Source organism: Mesoplodon bidens, assembly GCF_964165515.1.
Source record: "Mesoplodon bidens genome assembly, contig: HAP1_SCAFFOLD_92, whole genome shotgun sequence".
NCBI lineage: Eukaryota > Metazoa > Chordata > Mammalia > Artiodactyla > Ziphiidae > Mesoplodon > Mesoplodon bidens.
The window spans coordinates 1,624,700-1,649,230 of record NW_027672608.1 but is presented as its reverse complement, the minus strand read 5'-3'; the positions used below and the strand labels follow the sequence as shown (position 1 = coordinate 1,649,230).

At 43.7% G+C, this 24,531-nt stretch overlaps 1 protein-coding gene across 1 annotated transcript in view; it reads left to right on the top strand.

Annotated features, from left to right (window-relative positions):
• Positions 1-7,813: 7,813 nt before the first annotated feature.
• Positions 7,814-24,531, top strand: part of LOC308609899 (uncharacterized protein) — a gene marked incomplete at its 3' end in the record, with an annotated part of 70,772 nt that continues 54,054 nt past the window's right edge. Inside the window, exon 1 of the mRNA XM_081259176.1 lies at positions 7,814-8,559. Coding sequence (XP_081115302.1) covers positions 8,272-8,559 — 288 coding nt within the window. The 5' untranslated portion in view covers positions 7,814-8,271. The remainder of the gene's footprint in view (positions 8,560-24,531) is intronic.

The following is a 24,531-nucleotide window of genomic DNA, read 5'->3' as shown; positions in this document are numbered from 1 at the left end:
GTATATTTTGAAAATTAAGCCCTTGTTGGTCACATCATTTGCAAATATTTTCTCCTAGTCCATAGGTTGTAGTTTTGTTTTGTTTATGGTTTCCTTTGCTGTGCAAAAGCTTATAAGTTTGATGAGGTCCCAGTTGTTTATTTTTGCTTTTATTTCTTTTGCCTTGGGAGGCTGTCCTAAGAAAACATTGCTATGATTTATGTCAGAGAATGTTTTGCCTATGTTCTCTTGTTTTATGGTGTCATGTCTTATATTTAAGTCTTTAAGCTATTTTGAGTTTATTTTTTTTGTATAGTGTGAGGGAGTGTTCTAACTTCATTGATTTACATGCAGCTGACTGTCCAGCTTTCCCAACACCACTTGCTGAAGAGACTGCCTTTTCTCCATTGTATATTCTTGCCTCCTTTGTCGAAGATTAATTGACCATAAGTGGGTGGGTTTATTTCTGGGCTCTGTATTCTGTTCCATCGATCCATGTCTTTTTTTGTGCCCATACCACACTGTTTGGATTACTGTAGCTTTTGTAGTATTGTCTGAATTCTGGGAGGGTTATGCCTCCAGCTTTGTTCTTTTTCCTCAGGATTGCTTTGGCAAATCTGGGTCTTTTGTGGTTCTGTATAAATTGTAGGATTATTTATTCTAATTCTGTGAAAACTGTCATGGGTAATTTGATAGGGCTCGCATTAAATCTGTAGATTGGTTTGGGTAGTATGGACATTTGAACAATGTTAATTCTTCCACTTTGAGAACATGGGATATCTTTCCATTTCTTTGAGTCATCTTCAGTTTCTTTTATCAATGTTTCACAGTTCTCAGCAAATACATTTTTCACCTCCTTGGTCAGGTTTATTCCTAGGTTTTTTGTTTTTTGTTTTTGATGTGAGTATAAAATGAATTGGTTTTTTACTTACTCTTTCTGATATGTCATTATTACTGTAAAGAAGTGCAACAGGTTTCTGTATGTTAATCTTATATCCTGCTACCTTGCTGAATTCATTTATCAGTTCTAATAGCATTTGTGTGGAGTCTTTATGGTTTTCTATATAGAGTATCATTGTCATCTGCATATAATGACAGTTTTCCCTCTTCCCTTCCACTTTAGATACCTTTTAAAAAAAAAAACCCAGTGCTTTTCAACACTGCTGGATTTACTCTTAACTAAAGGCAACATGAGTAGGTACAGTTTTGAGAATGATTGATAATAACAGGCCTAAATGATTAGAATATGTCATTAATAGAGGAGTTTAATTTTTAAAGATCTTGCTATTAATTTTTAATATTTTTTCCCATTATTTTTAGGAACATTTAAGTTATGTTGTGTGTCCTCACAATAATTGCACACGTGAGAACAATATGACTTGTGTGACAATGCTTGCCTGCAGAGTCAGATTGAATTTAGACCCTGGGATTCCCTGTATAGGTAGACAAATTAGGTATTCTCTGTAGTCTCATCTATGAGTTGAAATACTAATACCTAACTTCCCAAGAGTGGTTGCGAGGATTAAATAAGGTAATTTATATAAAGTAGCTGTTATTTTCACCATTTCTTGATTTATACCCTATATTCTTGATTTATACAGTATTCTATAGTCTATAAATGATTTTCTTATCCTTTTGGTTTTAGTCCTATTGGAGCTATATGAAATGACCACAAATAGATACTATTTACATTTTTATGTTACCATGGTACATCTTTTTTCCATCCATTTATTTATTTATTTATCTATGAAGTGTTTTATGTAGGAAGTATATATTCGTGTCTTGCATTTTTATCTAATCTGACAATCTTTTTTTAAAAAACATCTTTATTGGAGTGTAATTGCTTTACAATGGTGTGTTAGTTTCTGCTGTATAACAAAGTGAATCAGTTATACATATACATACATCCCCATATCTCTTCCCTCTTGCGTCTCCCTCCCTCCCAACCTCCCTATCCCACACTTCTAGGTGGTCACAAAGCACTGATCTGATCTCCCTGTGCTATGTGGCTGTTTCCCACTAGCTATCTATTTTACATTTGGTAGTGTATATATGTCCATGCCACTCTCTCACTCTGTCCCAGCTTACCCTTCCCCCTCCCCATATCCTCAAGTCCATTCTCAAGTAGGTCTGCATCTTTATTCCCATCTTGCCAATAGGTTCTTCATGATCATTTTTTATGTTTTTTTAGATTCCATATATATGTGTTAGCATATAGTATTTGTTTTATCCTTCTGACTTACTTCACTCTGTATGACAGACTCTAGGTCCATCCACCTCACTACAAATAACTCAATTTCGTTTCTTTTTATGGCTAAGTAATATTCCATTGTATATATGTGCCACAATCTTTGCCTGTTAGTTGTGTTTAGACCATTTATATTTAATGGGATTTTTGATATTTTGGGGTTTAGATTACCATCTTCCTATTTTTTTATTTTTCCCATTTCTTCACATTTTCCTTTTTCTGCTTTATTTTGAACTGAGTATTTTTCATAATTCTACTTTATTAGCTGGTTTTTTAGCTAAACCGTGTGTATGTGTTTGTGTGTGTGCGTGTGTGTGTGTGTGTTTAGCATGTGCTTTAGAGTTTGTAGTATACATCCTTATCACAGTATGCTTGTAATTGATATCATACTATGTCACATACAGTAAAAGAATCTTGTAACAGTAAACTACCATTTTCCCCTCCTGGGCTTTATACCATTTTGCCATACATTTTACTTAGCCATATGTTAAAACCCTGCAATACATTGTTATTTTTGCCTTAAGCCATCTAATATCTTTTAAAGAGATAATACATGTTCTTTTTTTTTCTTTTTTTTCAAGCTTTTTCCTTCTGTTTCATTTTAGATAGTTTCTACTGCTATATTTTCCTTTTTTAAAAAATATATTTATTTATTTATTTGGCTGTGTTGGATCTCCATTGCTGTGCATGGGCTTTCTCTATTTGCCATGAGCGGGGGTTACTCTTCGTTGCAGTGTGCGGGCTTCTCATTGCGGTGGCTTCTCTTGTTGCAGAGCATGGGCTCTAAGTGCTCGGGCTTCAGTAGTTGTGGCTCACGGGCTCTAGAGCACAGGCTCAGGAGTTGTTATGCATGGGTGTAGTTGCTTCATGGCATGTGGGATCTTCCCGGACTAGGGCTTGAACCTGTGTCCCCTGCATTGGCAGGTGGATTCTTAGTCACTGAGCTACCAGGGAAGTCCCATCTACTGCAACTTTGTTAACCTCCTGCCGTGTCTAACCTACCTTTAATCCCATAGAGTTTAATTTTCATCTCAACATTGTCATTTTAGCCTCTAGATTAGACTTTTAACAAAAATCTTGTGTCTCTACTTAACATGTTCAGTCTCTCCTCTTAGTTCCTTGAACATATAGAATACAGGTATAACCTTTAATATCCTTATCTGCTAATGCTATCATCTCTTTCATTTCTGAGGTGGTTTTGATTGATTGCTGTCTCTCCTATCATGGGTCATATTTTCTTGCTGTTTTGTGTGCCTGGTAATTTTGGCTTTTTGTTTTACCTTGTTGGTTATTGGGTATTTTTATATTCACTTGAGCTTTATTATGGAACATGATTAAATTACTTGAATCATTTTGATCTTTTCAGGTTTGGGGTTTAAGCTTTATTAGGCAGGACGAGAGCAACATTTAGTCTAGGGCTAGTTTATGCCCACTATTGATGCAAAATCTTTTGAGTACTCTACGCAATGCCCTCTGAATTATAAGGTTTTCCATGCTGGCTGGTGGGAAGAAGAGCTCTCCCTGGCCTGTGGGCTGTGGGGATTGCTTCCTCTCTAATTAGAGTCTCATCCTTTTGAGTGGTTCTGTTCTGGCCCCAGTAGTTTCCTCACAAATGTGATGACCTCAGGCGGAGAGTTCTCTTTCTGGGTGCAGCTCTGCTCTCCAGTCCTCTACCCTGCAAATTCTAACTGCCTCAGCTTCTTTGGACTTGCAGCTCCTTCACCTTAGGGTGGCTCTGCCTGGGTCCCCCTTCCTGCACTGTGGCCTGAAAACATCTCTCCATAGAGTAAGGTGGGACAATCCTTGGGCTCACTTCATTTTTCCACCATCTCCCAAGGGTCACTGTCCCTCATTGCCTGATGTCCAGTATCTTGAAAACTGCCGTTTCGTATAGTTTGTTTAGTTTTCTAGTTTCAGATAGAGTAAGTCTAGTCCCTGTTGGTATATCCATTTTGCAAACTAGAAAACTGGGGGTCTGAAATAGTAAGTAGCTGTGAGCTATTAGTGGAACCAGAACTGGAATCTAGGCATTATACATCAATACCTGATGCTTTTTCCACAATATCATACTGCCTTTTCTAAGTAACAATTTCCTCATGTAATTGAAACTTATCCTTTTAAGACTTAAAGCTTAATTTGAACCATTTTTGTTGGAAATTAAAAAAAATGTTTAAGTACCCCTGCCTTCTTAAACAGAGCATTTTGAATATATCTGAACCTCTTCATTATCAACATTATTTATAATCTTATACAGTGGTTATCAACCCTATGTGACCCAAGTAATCCCTTCTGAATAAAATATTTTATAATGCCCTTTTATTCTGAAGAGTCTGAGCCCTTGAGAAACATCAGGCTGGGTTTCTGCACTTGCTATTTACAGTTAGGATGGGCAAAGGAGTGCCAGGCAGTGCCTGGCATATTCCTCCCTGTCCCCACTGTATAAAAGCAGCCTCCTCTCCCTACTGTTGAGGGTCAGGTACTCCTGCCAAAATGGTGACTCTTAGACTTCAGGTCCCTGGACACAGAGTTCAAAGTGCCCTGGGGGGCAGCCATAGCTTGTAGTCGAATGGATCCCTGCTGTGTGCCCTTGCAAGTGTAACACTCTTGAGAAGTAGGACCTCCAATCCTGCAGGGCCCAGCTTTGTGAGGACAGCAAGCACAAAATCCCCCAGTGAGTCACGGGACGTGATGGTGAGTGGAGCTACTCTTGCTTCTACCCGTTGGTTCCTGGACCCATGCATTATTGGAAAAAAAGGGTCATGTAGAGGTCCCTCTTTTTTTTTTCTTTTTTTTTTTTGTGGTACGCGGGCCTCTCACTGCTTTGGCCACTCCCATTGCGGAGCACAGGCTCCGGACGTGCAGGCTCAGCAGCCGTTGCTCAGGGGCCCAGCCACTCTGCGGCATGTGGGATCTTCCCAGAGCGGGGCACGAACCCATGTCCCCTGCATCGGCAGGCAGACTCTCAACCACTGCACCACGAGGGAAGCCTGAGGTCCCTCATTTAATGCCTATTCCACATCCTGAAAGATGACACTGCAGTCTTTTAGCATATTGTCTCTGAATACTCTGAGTTGGTGCTTCACCTGTGCCTTCAAAAGGCAGTTCCAGTGTTCTGTGAGGCTGGCTGCTTCTGGCTGGTGCAGGATGTAATACAACCAGTGGATTCCATGGTCATGGGCTCCCTGCCCCTCTTCCTCTGCTGTAAAGTGGGTTCCCTGGTCAGATGCTCTGTTATATAGGACTCCACACCTGTGGAATGGGGAATCTGTATGGATAGTGGTGCTGCCTGAGGTTCTGCAAACAGGGAAGAAAAGCCCATACCTAGTATAGCTATCCGCCCCTGTGAGGGACAAAGTGCTGGCCCTTCTGGGATGGAGGGAGTCCAAAGTAGTTGATTTGCCACCAAGTAGCCAGTTGGTCTCCCTGAGGACTAGTGCCTATCGCTGACAGGTTAGCCATTTCAGAGGCAGCAGTAGCTAGATTGACCTTGGTAATCTATATGCATGTTAGGGAATACAGTGGATTCCTGCCCACCTCCCAGATCTGCTCTCCACCACTCTGACTCAGCTCTCTGCCCTTATGAGGCTGACCTCTTTGCATTGCATCATCTGGGCTCCCTTGCCCTGTAGGTTTGGTCAGTGGGAAGCCCAGCAGTTCAGAGAGTAAGAGGAGAGAGAGATTATCCCCCAGCTCCTTACCTTCCAAGCCATGGTTTTGCAGAGGTGGTATCCCTTGACGAAAGGCCACAGCTCCTGTTGAGCTGACCTTTGTTGAGCTCCGAGCATTCACAGGGTTCCCACAAAGTTCGCTCTTCTCCCCCATGTAGCTAGAGATGATAGTGGCCTCCCACTGTTTATACTCCAGAGTGCTTCTTCAACATCCCCTGTTGACTTCCCTTTATCTGCCCCACCATGTAGACAGTCTCTACAATCAGACTGTCTTCAGTCTGAGGATGCCATCTGTTCCTTCCAGGACCCTAGCTTACAAAATAGAGTATTTTCTGCCTTGTCTTTTAAATTAAGCTGTAGACAGTAAACCTATTTTCGCCTTTCCTTAATTCACTTGACAAATATTTGCCAGATCCTGTAGTGCTCTTTGAGAAAACAGGGGTGAACAAGACAAATGGATAACTTTTTCTTGTTAATAAAAAGGTAACTTCAAACAGTGATAAATGATCTTCCTGAGTAATCCTTCTGAGGACTGCGAGTGAAGCCTCCTTAGATTGGACAGTCTGGGTAGGTCTTTTGGAGATAGTGAGGTTTAAGGACCTGAGGACCTTGACCTGAAGGAGGATCTTGCTCAAAGATCTGAGAGCAGGATATCCCAGATAGTGAGGCTGTAGGCAAGGGCAGAGGCCAAAGAGACCAAGGAGCTTGGCTTGTTTAATACACAGAAGCTTCTGGAATATGGTGAACAATACTTTACAGGTGATGGGCAATTTAACTATGTGTTTGTAGCAAGAATGATGTGCCCACTTGTAACATGCTGTTGGCCTCTTTTCAAAGAAGACAATCCAGTTTGCTGAGCAAGTACTTTTCAGACAATTTATTGGGCATATGCTAGATCTTAGCAAGACCTATCACTGTATAACCACTTAACTGTGACTCCAAGTTACCTAAGGTCACAGCTACAAAGTTGCAGAGGTGAGATGCCAACCATTTGTTTTATTCCAATCTTGGAGGTAACTCTCCCCTCCAAATTCAGGAGTTAAGGAGGAATATGTCAGCTGAAGGTCCTCAACCGTGTTAAGAGATAAGTAATCTATCCAAAGACGCTAATAAATCCAAAGATACCCAGAGAGTGGGAAGATATAACAGGTCTTGTTTTCAAAAACGGCTGTGGATTTGCCCAAATTACAAAGGTCCAAGCAAGTCTGTTGTTTTTATTTGATTATTACTGGAGTTAGTGGGAGAGTTATGTGGGACCCATTTTAGGATACAATATGCCTGGTAGGAATCTGAGCCAGCAGAGAATGTGCTTGACTTCCAGCCTTGCCCCCCTTTCTTGAAAAAGACTGTTCCAGCCATTTGATTCTCATTCAGGCTTTCCTACTTTACCCCTGGGGTGTACATTTGCGTCAGAATCGCAGTATAGGTTAAATGTGGTGCATACTAGATGATTATTTTTGGCCAAGTGGTGTTTCCACTACAGAATTAAGCCATCAGCTCATCAAAAGTTGGAGTTCTTTTCCCCTATCTTTTGCACTTGTTAAAGCCTAAATTTTCTCAAATGAAAGACTTCTCTAGGTCAGGAACAAGGTCTTACAATTTGTTTCCAGCACCGCATGTCTGGCACATAATAAATGGTGAGAGTATTAAATATTCTAAGAGGCTTCCTTCCACTAGGCTCAATCCCGACTCTGACTGCGTCTGTAAGTATGAATGCACAAGAGGTCGCTTTCCACCACCAAGCGGCACTAGGGCACCATCTAGAAAGGATTCACTAAGTTTTCCACAGGGTTTGAAGTTTCGTACTTCAAAACTTCTGACACTTCAAAGTGTCAGGTTAATTCACAAGTCGAGGGGAATTTTCCCAACAAATGAATGATGCCGCAGCCAGGGTAGGCTGCAGAAGGCGCTCTGAGTCTCTGGGTGCACCACAGACCTCTGGGAATCGCAGCTGGAACTCGGGCTGCGGAGTCGCATAGGTGCATGCACGGGAGTGGGTGCAGCCCGGCGTCCAGGTGAGGGCGGAGGTGCGTGCTGCGCGTGGGGTCAGCCAGGTACGCGCTGTGGGGCTCCGAGGAGCCAGCTCCGTTTCCGCCCCCGCCCCCTCGCCACGCAGTTCTGGCCTGGCCGCTCCTCCCCTGGGTGGGTCCCGGCCCCTCTTCTGGCAGGGTCTATTTGCATAGAGGAAACTGCCCAAAGTGGCCGCTGTGGAGGAGCTGGCGGCAGGGAAGGGGGCGTGCACCACAGTCCGCTGCTGCCTGGAGGCCAAGCCCCGCGCTGGGCCGAACTCGTTCCTCGGGCTCTCCAGCACGCTCAGCCAGCGACCCCGGCTCTGTGCACCGTCCTCTCTGAGAGTCCACCCGCGATGAGCTCACCATGAGTCCAGGCCAGGGCGCCAGCGGCGACACGCAGAAGGGCTGCCGGACGGGCGGCGGTGGTGCGCAGCTCCCCGCGACAGCAGCCGCAGCTTGGGCGGTGAGCGCGCTGTGCTTGCCGCTCTCCACCGGCTCAGCGGTCGCCTGCCTGCTGCTGGGCGTCCAGGCCGCCACGCTGCAGGGCCGGGTGGCGGCGCTCGAGGAAGAGCGGGAGCTGCTGTGGTGCGCGGGGTCGCTGGACACCCTGGTCGCCTGGGCCGAGCCGCAACTTGAGCACCTGCTGCGCGAGGTAAGTCGCTGAGCATGGGTCTGGGATTGTCCGTGCACCGGGAGCCGTCGCGGTGCGGAGCGGCCGCTGGCCAGCCGTGAGCGCCTGAGTCCGTCCGAGCAGCCTGCGCGGGGTCGGGGTTGGGGTGGGGTGGGGTGGGAGGCTCGGGTGCTGGCGGCCGAGGGATCCTGCTGTTCCTGCTCCAGCCTCAGGGTCGGCCTACGTTAAAAACAACCTAGAAGGGCTGTTTCGGGGACGAGCAGGGGGAGGAAGAGGAAAGACTGCGGGCTTTGAAATAACAGATCTGGGGGCGAGTCTCCACGAGTGTGTGCGCTCGGACGGTGGCTTCCCGCCTGCATTAAGGGCCTGCCTTCCTACCTGTGCTGGGATAATGAAGAAGCTCTTGCGGGAAGTGTGTGGTGACTTCTGTCACTGGTAGCAGCTACTGTTCCCAACGCTGATATACCTGCAGAGGTGTGGGGCCCCCAGCAGACCGGAGGTTTCCTGGTGGCAGGAAACCTCAGTCAGAACCTGGATGGGGCCCTTGAAGGGACATGGTCAATCCAAACTGCCCTGTCCACCCTACGGCCCCTCAAGAAAGTGTTTCAGAACAGCTCCATCTTGGAGATGCTGTGCTGTGCTTGGGGTTGCTTGGGCTCAGCGCTCACCCAGGGCAACCCAGACCTGAGGGGGTGCCAACATCAGCTTGGCAGGGTGAGGGGAATAAAAAACAGTCCGGGCCAAAAAATACAGACTCTGGATTCGGCCGACGCCACCTAGGCTATGCCACCTGGGCATTGTGGACCCAGCAGATGCTGAGTTTCCTTGCTGGAAGCATCATATGAGACTCTCTGACACTTCTGTTAAGGTTGCTGCTATGTGTCTTCAAAGCAGGAGCCACATTTGGGACTTCAAATCTCTCACCCATCATGCTGATCAAAACCTCCAGCAGGGCACCTCCCCATAGAACAGTGGTGGTAGACTGGCCAGAGTGCCCCTGTTTGTGCTGGCCTCCCTTGCCTGAGCCATCCTCTTCTTCCTAGGAAAGGCAGCTACCCCAAGGTCGCAAGCATACTCCCCAAAGGGGCATCCACAACTGTAGTATGAATAGCATCACAGTGTTTCAAGGTAGAGGAGAGGATGGGCAGGGCTGTTACTACCATTTCCCCTGAGCTGTGCCCAGCTGTGATCTTTATTACTGTAGCTGTGTATCCATTTTTGAGTTAATTTAGATTCTTTAAGGTGAATGGGAGAAGACTGTACCATGCCTTTGTGTTCACCATACCTATTTCTTAGTCACTTTAATTTAAGCCAGTATTACATCTCTTCTAACTTGGTTTTGGGCAAAATTGCTGCTTCATGAAATGATTTCCTATGTTCCTCTTGAAAGTGCCTGCAGATTTTAGAAATCTCTCTGCAGCCCTGCTGGCAACTCCTGGTGATGTTTTCATAATTGCAGCCCATTACCTTTTGGCAGATCCTTAGAGACAAGGATGTTGAATTGATTTATGGAGGGCCAGTAAATTTTCTACCTGTTAGTGCTATAACTGTGGCTGTTCTTTCAAATGGGGGGCCACTTTTACTTAATAAAAAATAAACTGCAAGCTTTGATTGAGTAAATCAGAAATCCCAGTAAAACCTTTTAGAAGGAACTTGCAAATTGTGTCCATTAATAAGGAGGGGAGTCCTGGGAAAGCAGCCACTGCTGAGATTTTCAAGTCCTGAACTATGCAGATCATAGGAGGCTTCATCCTGCTTCCAATGAGTTACTGGGCAGAGTGTTCCCCCTCTCTCTCCCTCTCTGTTTCTCTCTCTCTCTCTCTCTCTCCATACCCCTCTCCCCCGCCCCCCCCCCCGCACTTCTTTCCTCTTCATTAGTAAGGGGAAGGGAAAATTTGAAATCCTGGGATTTCCACTTGAAATTCGCTATACCATTCTGCAGGCTATACCATTAGCATAGGACACATCTTAACACTTCGTGCTACTAGCTAACCAAATTTGGTGTTGAGGAGTCTCTACTTGGAGCATCTGAGATGCCACACTATGAATGCAGTTGGGGTTCAGCTTCTGGCTGTCTGAGTGTCCCTCTGAAAAGGCATCTCTTTCCCAGGGCACCAATCTGTTCCTGCTCCTAGCCATTCTTCTTACAAATGTCACTGGATGGGAAATGTGCATGGCCTGGCCAGTGACCCTGAGAGTCCCTGGCTGAGATGAGGGGACTCATGGGAGGTGCATAGTGGGAGTTGGTAATTGGGTTTAAATAGATGTGAAGATAATTTAGGAAATCTCTTCGATATGAAGGACAAATAAATAATGAACTGAAAATCTCTTAAAGAAAGAACCTTTGTACTTGAACATGTTTTTCAGTTCTAATTTGTTCTCAGTGAAGCATCCTTTCAGCCTGTGCTGAAGTAGTTGTGTATGTGAGGATGCCTGCGGCTTGTCCTTTTACCAACAAGCTTGTTTTCAGAGAATAGAAATCCTTACCAACCATACACAAATTTAATGTCAGAAAAAATAAGGAAACAATAAGCCAACAGAAGCCACTGTTAATATGGGACCCACTGTCTTTGTTCCCTTGGGAACAGAACTGTGAAATAACTTCTTTGGGACTGGCTGATGTGCCTGATAATGTAGATATAGAAGCTACAAAAAAGGGATATTCATGATAACTCATCATTATTAAGACCCTTCCCATGGTATAAAATAAAGAAATGGTTTTCAGAAAATAAAAGCAAGATTTTTGAGCAAGAGTCATTAACAATAGTATCTTCAGTATGACCCAAAAATATAAATGCAAAACAAGCATATGATATTATGCTTTTAAAGTGCTTTAAAGAGCTTGCCTCAGTAATCAACCCCCCCATTAGTTATACCTATAGTTACAGTATTACAAAAGCTTAAATTTTAGAGTAAATAAAATAGCTGCTCTACTACAGCAAAAATTTTAATGCAAGAATTAAAGAAATATTTAGTTGTATTCAGAGGAAACTATTTTCAGCTTACGAGTGATTTATTGTTGGCTGTTGGTCTTCCATTCTCCAGACCAATCAGTTTGAAAACAAGAAAAACCCAGAGACTCAGGGTAAAATTCAAGCCCTTTCCTTCCCTACCATCAACTATATATATTGGTTAAGTTACCATAAAACCCAGAATCAAATGTAGCTTTTTTTGGCCTCTGTGGCAGCTTTTCACTTATCAGGACTGCTCTAAGGTGTATGCTTTAAGAAAAATGCCATTTTTTGAATCCCATGGCACAACTGGAGATGGAGTATAAATCATAGCTACATTTGTTTCCTTGACATTTCCTGGCTCGCAAACCAAAGAAGTTTATAGTTACTTCCTGGCATGCTCACTTTATCTCTCCACTCTTTTTTTTGCTTGTTTTATTTTGCAGAAGTTTAGGAGAGCTTTATAATAATAGCAGCATGTTTCGAATGAGCCAACTGTTGGGACATTCCTTTCACAGATATATTTTGGAATTGTTGAATTGGACTTTTACACATTAACTTTGAAGATTTGCAACATCGCTCCTGAAGTTCGGGGATCTGAAAGCTGAATGAATTTATACCAGCAGGCAGAGAGGGGTAGATGATAAATGGGGTTTCAGTCCCACTATTTACTAGTCCTGGCATCTAACCTCTTCAACTTCCTGAGCTCCTGCTTCCTCTTCCCTAATACGATGGTCGCAACTACCTGTGTACTGATGAGCAAATAAGATAATGTAGAGGAAAGTGGTGGTCAGTAAGTCTTTGATGGTCAGTACCAAAATCCCCAAGTGTGATTCCTTAAACAGTACAGTCATTGAATTATCTTGCATAACCTGAGAATCCTGGAAGTCAGCCTGCAGATCCTGGGTTAGTTCAATGAGTTGGCCATGACTGGGTGCCAGGTCATTCTCTGCCATTCTTTTTTTTTTTTTTTGGTTTTGTTTTGTTTACCCTGTCACTTTATTTTTATTATTTTTGGTTTTTTTTCCTCTCACAACTTTACATTTAATTTCTTTTTTCTTAACATCTTTATTGGAGTATAATTGCTTTACAGTGGTGTGCTAGTTTCTGCTTTATAACAAAGTGAATCAGTTATACATATACATATGTTCCCATATCTCCTCCCTCTTGCATCTCCCTCCCTATCCCACCCATCCAGGTGGTCACAAAGCACCGAGCTGATCTCTCTGTGCCATGCAGCTGCTTCCCACTAGCTATCTATTTTACATTTGGTAGTGCATATATGACCATGCCACTCTCTCATTTTGTTACAGCTTACCCTTCCCCCTCCCCATATCCTCAAGTCCATTCTCTAATAGGTCTGTGTCTTTATTCCCGTCTTACCCCTAGGTACTTCATGACATGTTTTTTCTTATATTCCATTATATATGTGTTAGCATATGGTATTTGTCTTTCTCTTTCTGACTTACTTCACTCTGTACGACAGACTCTAGGTCCATCCACCTCACAACAAATAACTCAATTTCACTTCTTTTTATGGCTGAGTAATATTCCATTGTATATATGTGCCACATCTTCTTTATCCATTCCTCCGATGATGGACACTTAGGTTGCTTCCATCTCCGGGCTATTGTAAATAGAGCTTCAGTGAACATTTTGGTACATGACTCTTTTTGAATTATGGTTTTCTCAGGGTATATGCCCAGTAGTGGGATTGCTGGGTCATATGGTAGTTCTATTTGTAGTTTTTAAAGGAAACTCCATACAGTTCTCCATAGTGGCTGTACCAAATTACATTCCCACCAGCTGTGCAAGAGTGTTCCCTTTTCTGCACACCCTCTCCAGCATTTATTGTTTCTAGATGTTTTGATGATGGCCATTCTGACTGGTGTGAGATGATATCTCATTGTAGTTTTGATTTGCATTTCTCTAATGATTAATGATGTTGAGCATTCTTTCATGTGTTTGTTGGCAGTCTGTATATCTTCTTTGGAGAAATGTCTATTTAGGTCTTCTGCCCATTTTTGGATTGTGCTGCATGAGCTGCTGGTAAATTTTGGAGATTAGTCCCTTGTCAGTTGCTTCATTTGCAAATATTTTCTCCCATTCTGAGGCTTGTGTGTTGGTCTTGTTTATGTTTGCTGTGCAAAAGCTTTGAAGTTTCATTAGGTCCCATTTGTTTATTTTTGTGTTTATTTCCATTTCTCTAGGAGGTGGGTCCAAAAGGATCTTGCTGTGATTTATGTCATAGAGTGTTCTGCCTATGTTTTCCTCTAAGAGTTTGATAGTTTCTGGCCTTACATTTAGGTCTTTAATCCATTTTGAGCTTATTTTTGTGTATGGTGTTAGGCAGTGATCTAATCTCATACTTTGATATGTACCTGTCCAGTTTTCCGAGCACCAAGGCTGTCCTTTCTCCACTGTACATTCCTGCCTCCTTTATCAAAGATAAGGTGACCATATGTGCGTGGGGTTATCTCTGGCTTTCTATCCTGTTTCATTGATCTAGATTTCTGTTTCTGTGCCAGTACCATACTGTCTTGGGTACTGTAGCTTTGTAGTATAGTCTGAAGTCAGGGAGCCTTATTCCTCCAGTTCCTTTTTCTTTCTCAAGATTGCTTTGGCTATTCGGGGTCTTTTGTTTTTCCATATAAATTGTGAAATTTTTTGTTCTAGTTCTGTGAAAAATGCCAGTGGTAGTTTGATAGGGATTGCATTGAATCTGTAGATTGCTTTCAGTAGTAGAGTCATTTTCACAATATTGATTCTTCCAGTCCAGGAGCATGGTATATCTCTCCATCTATTTGTATCATCTTTAATTTCTTTCATCAGTGTCTTATAATTTTCCGCTTACAGGTCTTTTGTCTTCTTAGGTAGGTTTATTCCTAGATATTTTATTCTTTTTGTTGTAGTGGTAAATGGGAGTGTTTTCTTGATTTCACTTTCAGATTTTTCATCATTAGTGTACAGGACTGCCAGAGATTTCTGTGCATTACTTTTGTATCCTGCTACTTTACCAAATTGATTGATTAGCTCTAGTAGTTTTCTGGTAGCATCTTTAGGATTCTCTATGTATAGTATCATGTCATCTGCAAAGAGTGACAGCTTTACTTCTTCTTTTCTGATTTGGATTCCTTTTATTTCCTTTTCTTCTCTGATTGCTGTGGCTAAAACTTCCAAAACTAGGTTGAATAAGAGCGGTGTGTGTGGGCAACCTCGTCTTGTTCTTGATCATAGTGGAAATGCTTTCAGTTTTTCACCATTGAGGACCATGTTGGCTGTGGATTTGTCATATATGCCCTTTATTATATTGAGGAAAGTTCCCTCTATGCCTACTTTCTGCAGGGTTTTTTATCATAAATAGGTGTTGAGTTTTGTCGAATGTTTTCTCTGCATCTATTGAGATGATCATATGGTTTTTCTCCTTCAATTTGTAAATATGGTTTATCATGTTGATTGATTTGCATATATTGAAGAATCCTTGCATTCCTGGAATAAACCCCAGTTGATCATGGTGTATGATCCTTTTAATGTGCTGTTGGATTCTGTTTGCTAGCATTTTGTTGAGGATTTTTGCATCTATGTTCATCAGTGATATTGGCCTATAGTTTTCTTTCTTTGTGACATCCTTGTCTGGTTTTGGTATCAGGGTGATTGTGGCCTCATAGAATGAGTTTGGGAGTGTTCCTCCCTCTTCTATATTTTGAAAGAGTTTGAGAAGGATCATTGTTAGCTCTTCTCTAAATGTTTGATAGAATTCGCCTGTGAAGCCATCTGGTCCTGGGGTTTTGTTTGTTGGAAGATTTTAATGACAGTTTCAATTTCTGTGCTTGTGATTTGTCTGTTCATATTTTCTATTTTTTCCTGATTCAGTCTTGGCAGGTTGTGCATTTCTAAGAACTTGTTATTTCTTCCAGGTTGTCCATTTCATTAGCATCGAGTTGCTTGTAGTAATCTCTCATGATCTTTTGTATTTCTGCACTGTCAGTCCTTACTTCTCCTTTTCATTTCTAATTCTATTGATTTGAGTCCTCTCCCTTTTTTTCTTGATGAGTCTGGCTAATGCTTTATCAATTTTGTTTATCTTCTCAAAGAACCAGCTTTTAGTTTTATTGATCTTTGCTCTCATTTCCTTCATTTCTTTTTCATTTATTTCTGATCTGATTTTTATGATTTCTTTCCTTCTGCTAACTTTGGGGTTTTTTGTTCTTCTTTCTCTAATTGCTTTAGGTGCAAGTTTCGGTTGTTTATTTGAGATATTTCCTGTTTCTTAAGGTAGGATTGTGTTGCTATACACTTCCCTCTTAGAACTGCTTTTGCTGCATCCCATAGGTTTTGGCTCGTCGTGTCTCCATTGTCAGTTGTTTCTAGGTATTTTTTGATTTCCTCTTTGACTTCTTCAGTGATCACTTCGTTATTAAGTAGTGTATTGTTTAGCCTCCATGTGTTTGTATTTTTTTTATTTTTTTTATTTTTTGCGGTACGGGGGCCTCTCACTGTTGTGGCCTCTCCCATTGCGGAGCACAGGCTCCAGACGCAAAGGCTCAGCAACCATGGCTCACGGGCCCAGCCGCTCCGCGACATGTGGGATCTTCCCAGACGGGGGAAGGAACCCGTATCCCCTTCATCGGCAGGTGGACTCTCAACCACTGCACCACCAGGGAAGCCCAGTGTGTGTTTGTATGTTTTACAGAGCTTTTCCTGTACTTGATATCTAGTCTTATAGCATTGTGGTCGGAAAAGATACTTGATACAATTTCAATTTTCTTAAATTTACCAAGGCTTGATTTGGGACCCAAGATATGATCTATCCTGGAGAATGTTCAATGAGCACTTGAGAAAAATGTATATTCTGTTGTTTTTGGATGGAATGTCCTATAAATATCAATTAAGTCCATCTTGTTTAATGTATCATTTAAAGCTTGTGTTTTTTTTTTATTTATTTTCATTTTGGATGATCTGTCCATTGCTGAAAGTGTGGTGTTAAAGTCCCCTACTATGAATGTGTTACTGTTCACTTCCTCTTTTATGGCTGTTAGTATTTGCCTTATGTATTGAGGTGCTTCTATGTTGGGTGCATAAATATTTACAATTCTTATATCTTCTTCTTGGATTGATCCCTTGATCATTATGTAGTGTCCTTCTTCGTCTCTTCTAATAGTCTTTATTTTAAAGTCTATTTTGTCTGATATGAGAATTGCTACTCCAGCTTTCATTTGGTTTCCATTTGCATGGAATATCTTTTTTCCATTCTCTCACTTTCAGTCTGTATGTGTCTCTGGGTCTGAAGTGGGTCTCTTGTAGACAGCATATATATGGGTCTTGTATTTGTATCCATTCAGCCAGTCTGTGTCTTTTGGTGGGAGCATTTAATCCATTTACATTTAAGGTAATTATCGATATGTATGTTCCTATTCCCATTTTCTTAATTGTTTTGGGTTTGTTATTATAGGTCTTTTCCTTCTCTTGTGTTTTTTACCTAGAGAAGATCCTTTAGCATTTGTTGTGAAGCTGGTTTCATGGTGCTGAACTCTCTGAGCTTTTGCTTGTCTGTAAAGGTTTAATTTCACCATCAAATCTGAATGAGATCCTTGCTGGGTAGAGTAATCTTGGATGCACTTTTTTCTCCTTCATCACTTTAAATATGTCCTGCCACTCCCTTCTGGCTTGCAGAGTTTCTGCTGAAAGATCAGCTGTTAACTTAATGGGGATTCCCTTGTGTGTTATTTGTTTTTCCCTTGCTGCTTTTAATATGTTTTCTTTGTATGTAATTTTTGACAGTTTGATTAATATATGTCTTGGCATGTTTCTCCTTGGATTTATGCTGTATGGGACTCTCTGTGCTTCCTGGACTTGATTAACTATTTCCTTCCCCATATTAGGGAAGTTTTCAAATATAATCTCTTCAAATATTTTCTCAGTCCCTTTCTTTTTCTCTTCTTCTTCTGGAACCCCTAAAATTCGGATGTTGGTGCCTTTAATGTTTTCCCAGAGGTCTCTGATACTGTCCTCAGTTCTTTTCCTTGTTTTTTTCTTTATTCTGCTCTGCAGTAGTTATTTCCACTATTTTATCTTCCAGCTCACTTATCCGTTCTTCTGCCTCAGTTATTCTGCTATTGATCCCATCTAGAGTATTTTTTATTTCATTTATTTTGTTGTTCATCATTGCTTGTTTCATCTTTAGTTCTTCTAGGTCCTTGTTAAATGCTTCTTACATTTTCTCTATTCTGTTACCAAGATTTGGGATCTTATATACTATCATTATTCTGAATTCTTTTTCAGGTAGACTGCCTATTTCCTCTTCGTTTGTTTGGTCTGGTGGGTTTTTATCTTGCTCCTTCATCTGCTGTGGTTTTTCTGTCTTCTCATTTTGCTTATCTTACTGTGTTTGGGGTCTCCTTTTTGCAGGCTGCAGGTTCGTATTTCCCGTTGGTTTTGGTTTCTGTCCCCAGTGGCTAAAGTTGGTTCAGCAGGTTGTGTAAGCTTCCTGGTGGAGGGCACTAGTGCCTGTGTTCTGGTGGATGAAGCTGGATCTTGTCTTTGTGGTGTTCATGTCCAGTCTGGTGGTGTGTTTTGGGGTGTCTGTGGACTTATTATGATTTTAGGCAGCCTGTCTGCTAATTGGGGGTTTGTGCTCCTGTCTTTCTAGTTATTTGGCATAGGGTGTCCAGCACTGTAGTTTGCTGGTCGTTGAGTGAAGCTGGGTGCTGGTGTTGAGATGGAGATCTCTGCGAGATTTTCGCCATTTGATATTATGTGGAGCTGGGAGGTCTGTTGTGGACCAGTGTTGTAAAGTTGGCTCTACCACATCAGAGGCACAGCACTGTCTCCTGGATGAGGACCAAGAGCCTTTATTCAACATTGCTCAGAAACAAAGGGAGAAAAAGTAGAATGAAAGAAAGAAAGAAAGGAAGGAAGGATGGAAGAAAGGAAGAAAGAAAGAAAGAATAGAGGAAGGAAGAAAGAAAGAAAGATGATAAAATAAAATAAGGTAAAATAAAATAGAGTTATTAAAATAAAAATAATTATTAAAAAAAAGAAAATTTTTAAGTAAAAAAAAAGGACGGATAGAACCCTAGGACAAATGGTGAAAGCAAGGCTATACAGACAAAATCTCGCACAGAAGCATACACTTACACACTCACATAAAGAGGAAAATGGGAAAAATAATAAATCTTGCTCTCAAAGTCCACCTCCTCAATTTGGGATGATTCGTTGTCTATTCATGTATTCCACAGATGCAGGGTACATCAAGTTGATTGTGGAGTTTTAATCCACTTCTCCTGAGGCTGCTGGGAGAGATTTCCCTTTGTCTTCTTTGTTCTCACAGCTCCCAGGCCTCAGCTTTGGATTTGGCCCCGCCTCTGTGTGTAGGTAGCCAGAGGGCCTCTGTACTTCGATCAGACAGGATGGGGTTAAAGGAGCAGCTGCTTGCAGGGCTCTGGCTCACTCAGGCCGGGGGAGGGAGGGGTGTGGATGCGGAGCGATCCTGCAGTGGCAGAGGCCAGCGGGACATTGCACCAGCCTGAGGCACGCCGTGCGTTCTCCCGGGTAAGTTGTCCCTGGATCCCGGGACCCAGGCAGTGGCTGGCTGCCTAGGCTCCCAGGAGTGGAGGTGTGGATAGTGCCCTGTGCTCGCTCACAGGCTTCTTGGTGGCGGCAGCAGCAGCCTTAGCATCTCATGCCCATCTCTGTGGTCCACGCTGTTAGCTGTGACACACGCCCGTCTCTGGAGCTCCTTTAAGCATCACTTTTCATCCCATCTCCTCGTGCACCAGGAAACAAAGAGGGAAGAAAAAGTCTCTTGCCTCTTCGGCAGGTCCAGACTTTTCCCTGGACTCCCTCCCGGCTTGCCATGGTGCACTAATCCCCTGCAGGCTGTGTTCATGCCACCAACCTCAGTCCTCTCCCTGTGCTCTGACAAAAGCCAGAGCCTCAGCTCCCAACCACGCCCACCCCGGCGGGTGAGCAGACAAGCCTCTTGGGCTGGTGAGTGCCGGTCGGCACCCATCTTCTGTGCGGGAATCTCTCCACTTTGCCCTCCGCACCCCTGTTGCTGTGCTCTCCTCCGCGGCCCCGAAGCTTCCCCCCTCCGCCACATGCAGTCTCCACCCATGAAGGGGATTCCTAGTGTGTGGAAACTTTTCCTCCTTCACAGCTCCCGCCCACTGGTGCGGGTCCCGTCCCTATTCTTTTGTCTCTGTTTATTCTTTTTTCTTTTGCCTGCCCAGGTACGTGGGGGAGTTTCTTGCCTTTTGGGGGGTCTGAGGTCTTCTGCCAGCGTTCAGTAGGTGTTCGTTAGGAGTTGTTCCACGTGTAGATGTATTTCTGGTGTATCGTTAGCCCTGGGAGCAGCCTGGGGGCGCTGGGCGATCAAGTGGAAATGACTCTGGGTCTCAGGCCGGCCGAAGGGCGCCACACACGGATCTAGGTCCTCCTGACGCCTCGACACAGACACAATGCTGCCATTCACTTGGTCTTTCCTCATGGTCACAAGATGACTGCTGCAGCTCCAAGCACATGTCTTCACACAAGAATAGCCAAGGTAGAAGGGAAGAGGGCAGGAAAAAGCTATCTTCTCGAGAGGCTTTCTTTTTTATTTGAGTTAGGGAACTTTCCTTTATAGCCACCAGCCAGAACCAGGGCCAGTGATCACCATCATCCTGTCAAGGGTGATGGGGTTGCCACAGGAGACTTTGGCCAAGCTTGGTGAATCCTCTGAGTCTGGGCATGTTGCCAGTGGAACAAAATTGTAGCTTTGTGAGGAAGGGAGCTTAGGAATGGCTATTGGGGAGCAACCAACAGTGTCAGATAGGTGCCCTAGAATGTTACCCTAGAGGAGGACAGGGCGGGGGTGGAGGGAGGGGCAAGTCATCCAAACTGCTGCAGTTTTCATGACCATGCCCCCTTCACTGCTCCACACTTTGGGAACACTCTCCAGCTGCAAAATTTCTGTTTCTCTCAGGGTCCTGCTCTCCTGCCCTGCATCTAGCCATAGTAGTCAAAGGCAAGGTTGATGCATTTGGGTTTCTCTCTGGCTCAGTCCCATGCTTTGTAGTTTGTGGTCTTTAACCCTTAAGTGCATGCTGTTCTGATCCCAAAGTGACTGACTGGAGTGGCCTCCTCACTGGTGATGGCACTGTAGGGTCTTGCTTTCCAGCTCTTTCCACATCGTGGCATACACAAATACGAGGACACCTGCATATCACCCTTCAGTAAGTGGAAGAGGCTGCTCGGGCTGGAGGGAACTGGCCCAGCCACTCCGAGGTCCAAGCAGATAAGTGGACCTGAAAACGTGTGTGGTGCCCTGTACCCATAAGGTGTGCCTAGGCAGCTCTGCTCCCCCTCCTCACCACAATCCCAGCCATAGGCCCCATTGAATTTTTCAACAGCCATATCTCACTGTGGCCTCCAAATCCCCTTCCAGAGGTCATGGAAGAATCATGGTCCCCAGAGCAGGGTGTCTCTTTTACCTTCATTGAACATCATCTCATTAGATTCCACCTTTCTAGTTGCCTTTGGATCCTTCAATTTTCAAATAGCAATGTGACAGGACCCCAGCTCAGACTGGCTTACTTAAAAAGGGAATTTAACTGAAATGTCCAGGGAAATGTCTGCTCAGGCACAGCTAGAGGTGCCTTGATTTTGTGTTTCCTTGTGTTGGCTCCATATTTGTCAAGGATGCCCTCACTCTTTCCCATGAAGTGGCAGGGCAACTGTCAGCAGCTCCAGGTGCATATCCTCAGCATTAGAGTTTCTCTTTCCCAATAGTCCCACTGATTCACTCCAATGGTCAATATGGATTACCTGCACCAGTCACTGAGATGAGCCAGGCAGCATCTCTGATCTGTGTGTGGGGGGGGTTGTGTGCAACTGGGCACATCTGTGTGTACCCCACTGGAGCTGAAAGGACCAGGAGTGGAGGATGGTCCCCAAAGGACAATTTGGAGTGTTGTTATGAGGAGGGGAAGAAGACAGGGGGCTGGTAAAACCAAGTAGATGACCACCCAAGGAATAACAAGAGAGAGGCTTGGGCAACAAGCTGGAGCCACATTCTGGAGAAATTCTTCCTCAATGGCTTGAAATCCAGCTAAAGGATTTTTGATCTAATGTGCTAGGCAGTAGGTTGGTAGGTGTTTGTTCTGCAGGTGTTTATGTATATTGATAAATTTGAGTTTCTCTGTAGGATCAAAATCTGTATTTCTCTCTGAATATAATGCAATCACAAAATGTGAGCTTAACAAGTTATAGGATAACTTAAAATCTTAAAACTTTCCCACAACAGCATGATGAATTGTGGAAGGCAGAAGTTATTGTCATTGTTTTACAAGGGAGAAATGTCACTCAGAGGGAGGCCATGACCTGTTCCAGGCACACAGGCCAGGCCTGAGCTCCCTCATGTCAGCAGGAGGCCTTGGAAGGAGGAGTGATAAGGTTGTGTGTGTTCTCTTCACCATTTATATGAGTTTCCTATCCAGCCGAGGGCAGTCAGGGCCGCCTGCTGCTGGGGCCCACTTAGCTTCGCCCACTTTCTTTTCTTTTCTTTTTTAAGTCTTTATTGAATTGGTTACAATATTGCTTCTACTTTATGTTTTGGTTTTTTGGCTGTGGGGCATGTGGTATCTTAGTTCCCCCACCAGGGATAGAACCCATACCCCCTGCATTGGAAGGCGAAGTGTTAACCACTGGACCACCAGGGAAGTCCCCCTTCAGCCCATTTTCATCTCCTTCCCAGGGAGTGTTCTCCCCATAGGAGTGCACTCATGAGAAAGGAGGCTCCTCTCCAGACTGGTGGAGGAATCTGTTGGGGTGCCCTGAGTCCCAGTGACCAGGAGCAGTGAGGCCAGGAGGTTGCCCAGCTTTGCCTGGTGCTGTGTGTCATGGTGGCCTTGAGGGGTCTGAGTTTGAAGAGGAAGCACTCTGGACAAGGAATCAGAAGGCCACTGTCTTTAGTCTGTCCAAGCTGCTGTTACAAACTACCACAGACTGGGTGGCTTAAACAACAGATATTTATTTCTCACAGTTGTGGAGGCTAGGAAGTCCAAGACCAAGGCGCCATCAGATTTGGTGTCTGGTGTAGACATGCTTGCTGGTTCATAGGCGGTCTTCTCCCTGTGTCCTCTCATGGCAGACAGAAGGGTTGAGGGAGCTCTCTGGGGTCTCTTTTATAAGAACACTAATCCCATTTATGAGGGCTCTACTCTCATGTCCTAATCACCTCTCAAAGCCCACATCACCTAATCCCATTACAGGGGGGCGGGGGGCTGAATGATTCAGTCTGTAGCAGCCACCACCACCTGCTGGCTGTGTGGCCCAGGCTGGTCCAGAGCCTCAGTTCTCTATGCATGAGGCAGGGCTGAGAGCACTGCTCAGCCTGTGGGGAGAGGCCATGGTGATTCAGGAAGAGAAGAGAGGGCAGGTCAGAGTAGCTTGTACAGCCCAGGGTGTGCTCTGAGCACTAGATCCTGCCGTTCTTCAGTGTCAGGGTCCCAAAGGCCTTTGGTGTAATCCTACACCTTCAGGGAACCCTCTCCTTCACCACAGATTTCTACACATTTCCCCCTTTTCCCTTAATTATTCTGACCCCTGCCCCCCACTAGGCAATTTTAGGTGTTGGAGGGAGACAGAGTTCTTTCAAACACATTTCTCTTTGCTCACCAGCTGCCCAGCTCCCACTGCTCCTGGGCTGTGGCCACCTCCTTTTGGATGTTAGACCCAATGTTGGGAAATAGCACACCTGCTTGGCAACCCTTCCCCTTCCTCCCTTTTAAACATTTAAATAACCAAGATGTATGTCGATTTAACATGATTAATATTATTGATAATCCCACCACCCTAAAGCAAGGACATTTAACCTTTTGCATGATCCCTTCCAATTCTTATATGGATGGACAGATTTATGTGTACCTAAGTGCACACACTGTTTACACCTTACTTCTCTATATTCCAACCTTTTATCAAAAATATTTTTCCAGGTGCTGCACAGACTTTATGGTCATGTATCATGATCACATAGGATTCCATCCGTGGAATCTGCATCCCTCTATCAACATGGCATCTATGCCTCTCCACATCTTCGTTGGCACAGTACAGCTGATGGTTTTATGGGGAAAGTTTCTTACTTCTGTTATTTTTTATGATGTAGAGTACCTGCCTAAAGAGGATCATTTTTAGGGCTTTGTTTTTTATCTTGATTTTGGACCATCCAAGTTTGTCCATGACATACATGTTCATCCTCCTGTGGAATTCCAAAACTCTTGCACCACTGTGAAATCATGCTTCAAGTTTTATGATGGGAAAAGTGGATGCAATCTGTCTTTTGGTTGAACTTTCATTTCAGTTGGGTCTCTTGCTGTTTTTGAAAGCAAAAGCAAAAAGCAAAAACAAATGATAAAGAAGTCTTAAAATAAGATTTGGAAGAACTCTGAAAATTTCATCTCAGAATTAGGCTCATTTGTTGGTTTGGTGCAGAACCCTCCGTGAGTAGTGTTTTGCAGTACTGGGCACTGCACTTGGTCTGCTCTGCGACTTCTAATTCCTTGAGCAAATATAACTCTGTTCGGTAAACTTCTCTGTAGGCTACACACGACTTCCAGCTCCTCCCCAATCGATTTTCTCCATGTGTAGGGTCAGGATTAATCTTTAATTATTGACACAGACACTTAGAAAACATCCCTTCATCATGTCTGGAAACATATTTCAGCACTAAGCACCAACCACTGGGAGAAAACATAAGGTTGCAGATACAGTTTTTTAAAAAATATTATGTCTCCCCTACCAGATTTTACTTTATGTATTATTATTATTTTTTGCACTGCATGGCATGTGGGATCTTAATTTCCTGACCAGGAATTGAATCCGGGTGCTCGGCAGTGAAAGTGTTGAGTCCTAACCAATGGACCACGAGGGAATTCACTGCAGATATAGTTTTAAAGAAAGGCATGTCACTGTACTCCTGGAGACTACAGGGGAAACAGTTGAGGGCCTCCCAAGTGCCCGCCCTGGACAGAAGGGTCACGTATTCTTCCTTGTGGTGTTTCTT